The following is an 11,962-nucleotide window of genomic DNA, read 5'->3' as shown; positions in this document are numbered from 1 at the left end:
TAAATTTGTGGAATTTGTTGCCATAAGCAACTGTGGAGGCCAAGTCATTTGGTGTGTTTAAGGCGGAGAAAGATAGGTTCTGGATTAGCCAGGCCATCAAAGGGTATGGGGAGAAGGCAGGGGAGTGGGGATGACTGGAAGAATTGGATCAGCCCATGACTGAATGGCCGACTTCTGCTCCTATATCTTCTAGTCTTAATTGGGATGTCTGAGTGAATCCTTTCCCACATTCAGAACTGGTGAGTGGCACCCCCCAGCGTGAATTTGCTGATGTATTTTAAAGTCCGATGACCGAGTGAATTCCTTCCCACAATCTGAGCAGGTGAACGGTTTCTCCCCAGTGTGAATTCACTGGTGTATTTTAAAGTCCGATGACCGAGTGAATTCCTTCCCACAATCCGAGCAGGGGAACGGTTTCTCCCCACTGTGAATTCGCTGATGTGCCTTCAGTTGAGATGACCGGGCGAAACCCTTCCCACATTCAGAGCAGATGAACGGCTTCTCTCCAGTGTGAATTCGGGTGTGCCTCACAAGATTGGATGACTGGGTGAAACCCTTCCCACATTCAGAACAGTTGAAAGGTTTCTCCCCAGTGTGAACTCGCTGATGAACCTTCAGCAGAGATGACAGAGTGAAACTCTTCCCACATTCAGAGCAGATGAACGGCTTCTCCCCAGTGTGAACTCGCTGATGCACCTTCAGTCGAAATGGCTGAATGAAGCCCTTCCCACATTCAGAGCATCTGAATGGCCTCTCCCTAGTGTGAAGTTTCTGATGTACCTGAAGTTGAGATGTCCGAGCAAATCCCTTACCACATTCAGAGCAACTGAATAGCCTCTCCCCAGTGTGAAGTCGCTGATGCACCTTCAGTCGAGATGACCGAGTGAATCCCTTCCCACATTCAGAGCAGATGAATGGCCATTCCCCAGTATGAAATCGCTGATGATCCCTCAGTTGAGCTGAATGGGTGAATCCCTTCCCACATTCAGAGCATGTGAATGGTTTCTCCCCAGTGTGATCTAACTGGTGTGTCAGTAGTTGAGAATGCCGAATGAATCCTTTCCCACAGTCTGAGCAGGTGAACGGTCTCTCTGCAGTGTGAACAAACTGATGTTCTTTCAGCTGACTTGAATAGGTGAATCCCTTCCCACATTCTGAACAGGTGAATGGGCTCTCCACAGTGTGAATTTGCTGGTGCCTTAAGAGCCCAGATGAAAGAATGAATCCTTTCCCACATTCAGAGCAGGTGAACGGTCTCTCCGCAGCGTGAACAAACTGATGTTGCTTCAGATGAGCTAAATATGTGAATCCCTTCCCACATTCTGAGCAGATGAATGGTTTCTCCCCAGTGTGAATTTGCTGGTGTCTTAAGAGCCCCGATGAAAGAATGAATCCTTTCCCACATTCAGAGCAGCTGAACGGCCTCTCCCCAGTGTGAACTCGCTGATGTGCCTGAAGTTGAGATGACCGAGCAAATCCCTTCCCACATTCAGAGCAGATGTACGGCCTCTCCCCAGTGTGAATTTGCTGATGTAACTTCAGTCGAGATGGCCGTGTGAATCCCTTCCCACAGTCTGAGCAGGTGAACGGCATCTTTTCTGTGTGAACTCGCTGGTGTTCATTCAACTGAGATGATTGAGTGAACCCTTCCCCTATTAAGAGCAGGTGAATGGCTTCTCCTCGGTGTGAACTCGCTGGTGTCACTGTGTTGTGGTTGACTGTGTGAATGCCTTCCCACCGTCCGAGCAGGTCAATATCCTCTCACTGGTGAATTTTCTGATATACCTTTAGCATCAATAACAGAATGGCTTCCCACTGTCAGAACAGGTGGAGCATCTCACTATGGTGTGAACTTGCTGATGTATCTTCAGACTGGATGACTGAGTGGTTCCCCTCCCTCACACAGAGCAAGTGAATGGCCTCTCCCCACTGTGAACTCTGGCATATCTGCAGGTAGCCTGTGAGTGAATCTCTTCCCACACTGAGAGAAGCAGAATGATATCTCACTACGATTAATTCTCTGGCAACTCAGAAAGTCAGACGTTTGAATCACTTGTACAATCAATGCAGTTGAAGGACTGATCTCCAGTGAACAAATGCTGGTGTGTTCTCAGCTCCCGGTTCCAGTGAATTTCACAGAGTTAAAACAGAAAACTTCATCTCAGAGACAGAATAAATTACCAGCTGGGATGAGATACTTCATCTCTAAGGATCGACAACAGATGTGTTGGTGTTGCAAAGAAAATATTTGGTTGCTTCTTAAATATCCAGACAGAGTCCGCTAAACTGATGTGTTGTTGTGTTTGAGATTTCCGTACACAAGTATTCTGCAATTTCAAACCTGTAAGAATATTTGCAAAAGACATCAATGGGTGAAGGACAATATTTCAGGAGAGATTTCAGTCTGTGGTGAGAACATAAGAAATAGGAGCAGGAGTCGGCCATCTGGCCCTTTGAGCCTGATCTGCCATTGAATAAGACCATGGCTGATCTGGCCTTGGACTCATCTCCACCGACCTGCCTTTTCCTCAGAACCCTTAATTCCCCTACCATCCCAAAATCTATCCAACCTTGTCTTGAATATATTTACTGAGGTAGCCTCCACTCCTTCACTGGGCAGAGAAATCGACAGATTCACCACTCTCTGGAAAAAGCAGTTCCTCCTCATCTCCATCCCAAATTCCCCCAAATCTTGAGGCAATGTCCTCTAGTTCTAGTCTCATCTACCAGTGGAAACAACTTTCCTGCCTCTATCTTATCTATTCCTTCCATAATTTTACATGTTTCTATATGATCTCCTCTGAATGTGAGCTCTGGCGTCACAATTTTACCAACTTCAACACAAGCTGGGGGTTGTCTACTTGAGATATACCTCAGGATACTGTGGGAAGTGACAGAGGAAATTGCTGAGCCTCTGGCGAAGACCTTCGCACATCAATAGAGAGAGGAAAAGTACTAGAGGATGAGGAGATATTGTTCCCTTTTGAAGAAAGGGAGTAGAGATAAGCCAGGAAATTACAGACCAGTGGTTCTTACCTCAGTGGAGGGCAAGTTGTTGGAGAAGCTCCAGAGAGGCAGGATGTATGAGCATTTGGAGAAGCATAATCTGATGTGGGGTAGTCAGCATGGCTCTGTCTAGGGCAGATCGTGCCTTACAAACCTGATTGAATTCTTTGAGGAGGTAACAAAACACACTGATGAATGTAGAGCATTGGATGTAGAGTACATGGCTTTCAGTAAGACTTCTGATAAGATTCCTCATGTGAGGCTCATTCAGAAAGTAATGAGGCCAGGATCCAAGTAGACCTTGCTTTGTGGATCCAGAATTGGCTTGCCCACAGAAGCCAAAAGGTGGTTGTAGATGGTGTGTATACTGCATGGAGGACGGTGACCAGTGGTGTTCCACAGGGATGTGTTATAGAGAATAGACAATAGGTGCAAGAGTAGGCCGTTCAGCCCTTCGAGCCAGCACCTCCATTCACTGTGATCATGGCTGATCATCCACTATCAGTATCCAGTTCCTGCCTTATCCCCATAACCTATGATTCCGCTATCTTTAAGAGCTCTATCCATCTCTTTTTCGAAAGCATCCAGAGACTAGGCCTCCACAGCCTTCTGGGGCAGAGCATTCCATATATCCACCACTCTCTGGGTGAAAAAGTTTTTCCTCAACTCTGTTCTAAATGGCCTACCCCTAATTCTTAAACTGTGGCCTCTGGTTCTGGACTCACCCATCAGCAGGAACGTGCTTCCTGCCTGCAGCGTGTCCAATCCCTTAATAATCTTATATGTTTCAATAAGATCCCCTCTCAGCCTTCTAAATTCCAGTGTATACAAGCCCAGTCACTCCAATCTTTCAACATATGACAGTCCCGCCATCCCGGGAATTAACCTTGTGAACCTATGCTGCACTCCCTCAATAGCAAGAATGTCCTTCCTCAAATTTGGAGAGCAAAACTGCAAACAGTACTCCAGGTGTGGTCTCACCAGGGCCCTGTACAGCTGCAGAAGGACCTCTTTGCTCTTATACTCAATTCCCCTTGTTATGAAGGCCAGCATGCCATTAGCTTTCTTCACTGCCTGCTGTACTTGCATGCTTGCTTTCAGTGACTGATGTACAAGAACACCTAGATCTCGTTGTACTTCCCCTTTCCTAACTTGACTCCATTTAGATAATAATCTGCCTTCCCGTTCTTACCACCAATGTGGATAACCTCACATTTATCCACATTAAACTGCATCTGCGCACTCACCCAGCCTGTCCCAGGAGCACAGGAGTACATTCAGCCAGAGACTCATTCCTCCAAGATGCAGCACAGAGCGTCATAGGATGTCATTCCTGCCTGTGGCCATCAAACTTTACAACTCCTCCCTAGGAGGGTCAGACACCCCGTGCTGATAGGCTGGTCCTGGACATTTCATAATTTACTGGCATAATTTACATATTACTATTTAACTATTTATGGTTCTATGACTATTTATTATTTATGGTGCAACTGTAACAAAAACCAATTTCCCCCTGGGATCAATAAAGTATGACTATGACTATGACTGTCCAAGTCACCCTGCATTCTCATAACATCCTCCTCACGTTTCACACTGCCACTCAGCTTTGTGTCATCGGCAAATTTGCTAATGTTACTTTTAATTCCCTCATTTAAATCATTAATATATCTTGTAAACAGCTGCGGTCCCAGCACTGAACCCTGCGGTACCCCACTGGTCACCACCTGCCATTCCGAAAGGGACCCGTTAATCGCTACTCTTTGTTTTCTGTCAGCCAGGCAATTTTCAATACATATCGGTACTCTGCCCCCAAAACCATGTGCCCTAATTTTGCCCACTAATCTCCTATGTGGGACTTTATTAAAGGCTTTCTGAAAGTCCGGATACACTACATCCACTGGCCCTCCCTTGTCCATTTTCATAGTTGCATCCTCAAAAAATTCCAGAAGATTAGTCAAGCACAATTTCCCCTTCGTCAATCCATGCTGACTCGGACCAATCCTGTTACTGCTATCCAGATGTGTCATAATTTCATCTTTTATAATTGACTCCAGCATCTTTCCCACCACCGACGTCAGGCTAACCGGTCTATAATTCCCTGTTTTCGCTCTTCCTCCCTTCTTGAAGAGAGGGACAACATTAGCCACCCTCCAATCCACAGGAACTGATCCTGAATCTATAGAACATTGGAAAATGATTACCAATGCATCCACGATTTCTAAAGCCACCTCCTTAAGTACCCTGGGATGCAGACCATCAGGTCCCGGGGACTTATCAGCCTTCAGATCCAACAGTCTATCCACAACCATTTCCTGCCTAATATAAATATCCTTCAGTTCATCCATTACCCTAGGTCCTTTGGCCACTATTACATCTGGGAGATTGTTTGTGTCTTCCCTAGTGAAGACAGATCCAAAGTACCTGTTCAACTCGTCTGCCATTTCCTCGTTCCCCATAATAAATTCACCCACTTCTGGCTTCAAGGGCCCAATTTTGGTCTTAAGTATTTTTTTTTTCCTTTTCACATACCTAAAGAAGCTTTTACTATCCTCCTTTATATTCTTGGCAAGTTTACCTTCGCACCTCATTTTTTCTCCGCGTATTCCCTTTTTAGTTACCTTCTGTTGCTCTTTAAAAGTTACCCATTCCTCCGTCTTTCCACTCGTCTTTGCTATGTTATACTTCTTCTCTTATATTTTTATACTGTCCATTACTTCCCTTGACAGCCACGGCTTCCCCTTACTCCCCTTAGAGTTCTGAGACTCCTTCTCTTTGTGATGTTTATAAATGATCTTGATGAGGAAGGAGAAGGGTGCTGATGACACAAAAGTTGAGGGTGTTGTGAAGAGTCTGGACAGTTCTCCAGAGGTTACAGCAGGATGCAGATAGGATGCAGAACTGGCAGATGGAGTTCAGCCCAGATAAGGGTGCTGTGGTTTATTTCGGTACATCAAAATTGAAGACAGAATACAACATTATGTTAGGACACTTGGCAGTGTGGAGGATCAGTGAGATCTTGGGGTCCATGTCAATTTTACACTCAAAGCACAGCGCTGATTAACATTGTTATTAAAAAGGCCTTCATCAACCATGGAACTGTGGTCAAGAGTGGTGAGGTAATGTTACAGCTGCATAAAAGCTTATTTATACCCCACTTAGAATATTGTCTTCAGTTACCTCATTACAGGAAGGATGTGGATACTATAGAAAACTTTGTAGCGACGGAAGATGAGAGGTGACCTGACAGATGCGTATAAAATGATGAAAGGCATTGATCGTGTGGATAGCCAGAGACTTTTTTCCTCGGGCTGAATTGGCAAACACGAGGGGCATAGTTTTAAGGTGCTTGGAAGTAGGGTCAAAGGGGATGTCAGAGGTAGGATTTTCACACAGAGAGTAGTAGGTGCATGGAATGCACTGCCAGCGATGATGGTAGAGGCAGATACCATAAGAGTCTTTTGAGAGACTGTTAGATATGTACATGGAGCTCAGAAAAACACAGTGCGATGCGGTTGGGAAATCCGAGGCAGTTTCTAGAATAGGTTTCTAGAATCTATATTCTAGATTTCTGTTTCTATATGCACTCATCTTCTAACAAGGCACATCAGACATTCTGACTGACCATCAAATTCTGACCATTCCTGCCTGTGTGAGAATGTGCTATTTCTGACTTCAATCAACCGATGACTTGGCTCAATTTGTCTCTGTCCTTTGGTATTATTTCAAGTTCTGGTCGTGTTCCACAACACTACAAAGAGCACTTGTTTCTACATGCATGATACTGGAGATTTACTAATTACTTGGATTGCCTCCCACCAGCTGATTGACAGTGAGAAACCCATCGATGGCAATGCAAATGAATATAAAGTGGAGGGCAGTGGTTATTCTCATTAGAGTGCAGCACTTTTGTGATGTGAAAGCCAGAAGTCACTTGTCATCGAGGCAAAGGTGTTTTATATCGTTATTTACCCAGAGAGAAGTAAATCTGACGGAAGGTTTTATTTCCATACAGCACTAATTGACATTTTCACTGACTGGAAGCTAAATTCTTCAACCGAGATTAACTGGGAACTATATTTTTGTTCCGAGTTCATAATTCTCGGATTTCCAAAGCTGGAGCTCGGCAGTGTTTGGCAGGTACATCCGCTCGCCCTTCCTTTGACTGTACGGGACAACGCCAGTACGATCGCACATGGCTGCCACTTTACCCAGAAGCCCTCACGAGGAGAAACCTCCCTGTCAGCCATTGAAATACAGGAATGCGCATGTGCGGCAAAACTGGCGGCGGAGACGCCCGCGGCCTACGAGTCGAAAGCTTTCTTGGGCCCGGTCCGGATCGTGGGGCTGAGAGAGAGGGAAGGGACTAGGACTGTCGTGGGTTGCAGCACCAGTGTGGCTGGAAATCACAGTAATTGTCCTTTGGTCGCGTTTCAGACGCCGGTGATTACTTTTTACCGCCCGGGGCTCGCTCTTACCTGCCACCGATCGCTGCGAGCCTCTCGTCTACACAGCGCATGCGCGATATCCAGCATCGGTCCCGACGACCACGCATGCGCATTGGTTTAAACGGGAGACAATCTGCAGATGCGGAAATCCAAAGCAACTCACACAAAGTGCTGGAGGAACTCGGGGAGGCGGCAGCAACTATGGAGAGGAGTGAACAGTCGGCGTTTCAGACCGAGACCTTTCAAATCTCTTACTATCTCTTCTTTCAGTTAGTCCTGACGAAGAGTCTCGGCCCGATACGTCGACTGCACCTCTTCCTATAGATGGTGCCCGGCCGGCTGCGTTCACCAGCAACTTTTATGTGTGTTGCCCGTCTTCAGGACTGGAAAGGAAGGGAGGGAGTCAGAATGTGGGGGGTGATGAGGTGACAGGTGAAACTGGGAGAGGAGAAGGAGTAAAGTCAAGAGCTGTGAAGTGGATTGGTGAAAGAGATAAAGGGCTGGAGAATAATAATAATAATAATAATAAATACTTTATTGATCCCGAGTGGGAAATTCTATCGTTATAGCAGCAGTATTTAAAATCACACTTAGCAGTGTGCAGACTTTACTAAATATAAAGTAGAGAATGATAGTATACACAATAATACTGTACCAATGTGCAATAATAATGTATGAAACAATATTGCAGTCTATTGGACTATGATCTGTCACAGAAAGATGTATTGAATTGACTTTATTCCACCATCATCCAGGTTGGAGTGAGCTCGCTGCAATAGGTACATGACGGTGAAACACCCAGTTTCAGTTCGGCTACCTAAGTCTGGGGAAGACCACCTCTGGCCCCGCCAATCGTGTGAGATTGAGGTGTGAGCTCACCCGAGACCCCCTGTTTGGGTGGAGGCTGCGTGATTTGTTTCCCTGATACAAGTCATTACCATGAAATAACAGACTGGACACCATACAGAATTGAACGATTGAGCTTTACAATTCTCAATTTGACAATAAGGTTGGGACAGAAAAAAAGAGAAAGGGCCCAAGTCTAATGTGCACAAGTTGGAGATCACAGTTTCCCCTTCGCTGCTCCTCCTTCGATCACCCCGGGCTCTGTCGGACAGTATCCCATTCAGGGACGGGGCAGGTATAATCTCTCCTTCAGTCGCTCCACGTCGCCACAGAATCCTCTTACTTGGTGCCGGCTCCAGGGCGGGCTCTGGGTCAACCTGCACCTCTTGTCCCAGAGGCAGAAGGTGGTTCCGATGTGGAATCTTGACAGGCCCGTTTCCGTCCTCTGGTTTCACCCTGAAAACTGGTCCGTTTAGCATCTGACTCTCCACTACATCGGGCGTAGCCACCCAGTGTTCAGCCAATTTATGCTTCCCAGACAGCCCCAAATCCCTTGTGAGGACTCTGTCTCCCGGCAGGAGTTGGGAGAACCTTACGTTTTGATCATAGCTCCTCTTACTTCCTTGATTCTGCCAGTTCATAAGACTTTTATCAGCTCCCTTCTCATATCAGACACATACTTCAGATAAGTCTTCGATGGTCGGTCTTTCTCCTCAGTCCCAAAATAAAGGTCGCTGGGCGACATTGCCTCGCGCCCAAACATGAGATAATTTGGCGAGTACCCGGTAGCTTCTTGTCATCTGCAGTTGTAGCAGTGGAACAGATCTCCAATACGTTGAGTCCAATTGTTCTTCTTGCTGATTTCCAAGTTTCCGAGCACGTCTGGTGAGGTCCGGTGAAACATCTCCGGCTGGGCATCACCCAGCGAGTGACAAGGCGTAGTCCACGACTCCTCGACCCCAAGCGGGCTCAGTACATCATGTATTCATGTATGACCCTACTCTCGAAATCCTGTCCCTGACCACTATGTACCCGCCTGGGGAGGTCATAATAAATTAAATATTTCTCCCATAAAACTTTGGCCACCGTGGACGCCCTCTGATCGTTGGTAGGGAAAGCCTGCGCATGTCTGGTGTAGTGATCCGTGATGACTGAGACATTCGTCGTGTTTCTGGTATCGGGTTCTATTGACAGGAAATCCATACACACCAGGTCAAGAGGCCTCGTACATTTCTCTGACATTAAATGTACCTTTGAATTAAAATTGGGGGCCGTTTGGACAATCCTGCTTTTTCATGCGGCTGGAGCGGTAGTACTCGGTGACGCGGTCTCCCAGTCTACGTCAGGTCTCACCAGTATACAAGAAGTCACAGCACAGTCATAGTCATAGTCATAGTCATACTTTATTGATCCCGGGGGATACGATGAAACAGATACGACAGATAACCCCAACCGACTCACAGTTGAAGTGTCGCCTCACCTGGAAGGACTGTTTGGAGACCTGAATGGTCGTGACGGAGGAGGTGAAGCAGCAGATGTAGCACTTGTTCCACTTGCAAGGATAAGTGCCAGAATGGAGATCAGTCGGGAGGGGAGAATGGACAAGGGAGTCACGTGGGGAGCAATCTCTGCGGAAAGTAAAACGTGTTGAGGGGGAGGAAAGATGTGCTTGGTGCTGGGATGCTGCCGGAGATGGCGGATGTTGCAGAGAATTATGTGCTGGACACAGACGATGGTGGGGTGGTCGGTGAGGACAAGAGGAATTCTCTCTCTATATTCCTGGTGGGGTTGTAGGAGGATGGGGTGAGGGCAGATGTGTGCAAAATGGGAGAGATGCGGTTGAGGGCAGCGTTGACGGTGGAGGAAGGGAAGCCCCTCTCTTTGAGGAAGGAGGACATCGCCTTCGTTCTGTAATGAAAAGCAGCATCCTGAGAGCGGCTGCGGCAGAGACAGGGGAATTGAGAGAAAGGGACGACATTTTTATAAGTAACAACTTGTAAAAGAGATAGAGTCCAGTTCAGTCGGTTTGTGATAGACATCAATGCATAAACTGTCACCAGAGCTAGAGACAGTGAAATCGAAAAGGGGAAGGGAGTAATGGGCAAGGTGAATTTGAGAGCAGGGTGAAATAATTTACAGGCAACATTGAGGAAGTCAACTTGCTTCGCTTTGGTGCAGGAGGCAACACCAGTGCAGTCAGAATCAGGTTTATGATCACCGGCATGTGAATTGACATTTGTTAACTTAACAGAAGTAGTTCAATGCAATACATAATCTAGCAGAGTAATAATAATAATAATAATGACAGTAACAATTATATGAAATAAACAGTAAGTAAATTATATATATTGAATAGATTAAAAACACGTGCAAAAACCGAAATAATGTATATTTTAAAAAAATCCAGGGTAGTATCCAAAGATTCAATGTCCATTCAGGAATTGGATTGGATCAGAGGGGAAGAAGCTGTTCCTGAATCGCTGTACTCCCCAATGCTGTACTCCTCCACCACCGCAACGTCTTCTCCCAGAATGTATACAGGACTCGTTGCTGTCCTCTTCCTCCTAAAATCAATCACCTTTTCCCTGGTTTTGGCCATATTCAGGGGCAGGTGATTCCTCCCTCACTATTCCACAAACCTGTCCACCAGTCCTCTGTGCTCCGACTCCTGCCCATCTCTGATACACCAAATACCACAGAGTCATCAGGGAATTTCTGCAAGTGGCCAGACTCAGAATTGTACTGAAAGTCTGAGGTGTCAGCGTGAACAGAAACGGGGACAGGACAGTCCCTTGTGGGGCTCCAGTGTCACTCATCTCCACCTCAGGCAGAGAACCACCCAGCGGTTACAAACTGGGGTATATCAGTCAGGAAACCAGTAATCCAGGAGATAGTGAATTTGTCCTACGCCCATCCTTCGCAGCGTCTTGCGCAGATGACGTGGCTGGATTGAATTGAAAGCACTGGTAATTTTTTTTTTTTAAATGTGATTCCCAGAATGCCACCACCATCATCCCGGTGGGAGTGAGCTCGCTGCAATAGGTAGATAACGGTGAAATACCCAGTTTCTGTTCGGCTACCTAAGTCTGGGAAAGACCATCTCTGGCCCCACAAACGTATGAGATTGAGGTGTGAGCTCACCCGAGACCCCCTGTTTGGGTCGATCCTGCGTGATTTGTCAAGTCAAGTCGGTTCACTTTTTATTCTCATTTCAACCATAACTGCTGGAACAGGGCATAGTAAAAACGAGACCACATTTTCCAGGACCATGGTGCTACATGAAACAATACAAAAATTACACAGATCTACGTAAGAAGAAACACAAAAACTACACTAGGCTACAGACCTCTCAAGGACTGCATAACGTGCACAAAACAGTGCAGGCACTACAGTAAATAATAATAAATAATAAACAGGACAGTGGGTACAGTAGAGGGCGGTAGGCTGGCGTCAGTCCAGGCTCTGGGTACTGAGGAGTCTGATGGCTTGGGGGAAGAAACAGTTACATAGTCTGGTCGTGAGAGCCCGAATACTTCGGTGCCTTTTTCCAGATGGCAGGAGGGAAAAGAGTTTATATGAGGGGTGCGTGGGGTCCTTCATAATGCTGTTTGCTTTACGGATGCAGCGTGTGGTGTAAATGTCTCTAATGGTGGGAAGAGATCTTC

General features: G+C 46.3%; 1 protein-coding gene across 3 annotated transcripts in view; it reads right to left on the bottom strand.

Annotated features, from left to right (window-relative positions):
- Positions 1 to 11,962, bottom strand: part of LOC140185254 (uncharacterized) — a 124,913-nt gene continuing 112,951 nt past the window's right edge. Inside the window, exons 3-5 of one of the 3 annotated variants that reach the window (XM_072238644.1) lie at positions 1,273 to 1,452; positions 781 to 1,191; positions 1 to 696 (exon numbers count right to left, since the gene is read on the bottom strand). In XM_072238644.1, the coding sequence (XP_072094745.1) occupies positions 349 to 696; positions 781 to 1,191; positions 1,273 to 1,452 (939 nt within the window). In that variant the 3' untranslated portion in view covers positions 1 to 348. Of the gene's footprint in view, positions 1,508 to 11,962 lie in introns of all 3 variants that reach the window. The other 2 variants (XM_072238643.1, XM_072238642.1) reach the window with 2 other exon arrangements.

The sequence above is a fragment of the Mobula birostris genome, chromosome 20 (genome assembly GCF_030028105.1).
Source record: "Mobula birostris isolate sMobBir1 chromosome 20, sMobBir1.hap1, whole genome shotgun sequence".
In the NCBI taxonomy this organism is placed as follows: domain Eukaryota; kingdom Metazoa; phylum Chordata; class Chondrichthyes; order Myliobatiformes; family Myliobatidae; genus Mobula; species Mobula birostris.
The sequence above is the reverse complement of the archived record's forward strand: the minus strand, read 5'-3'. Positions and strand labels throughout refer to the sequence as shown.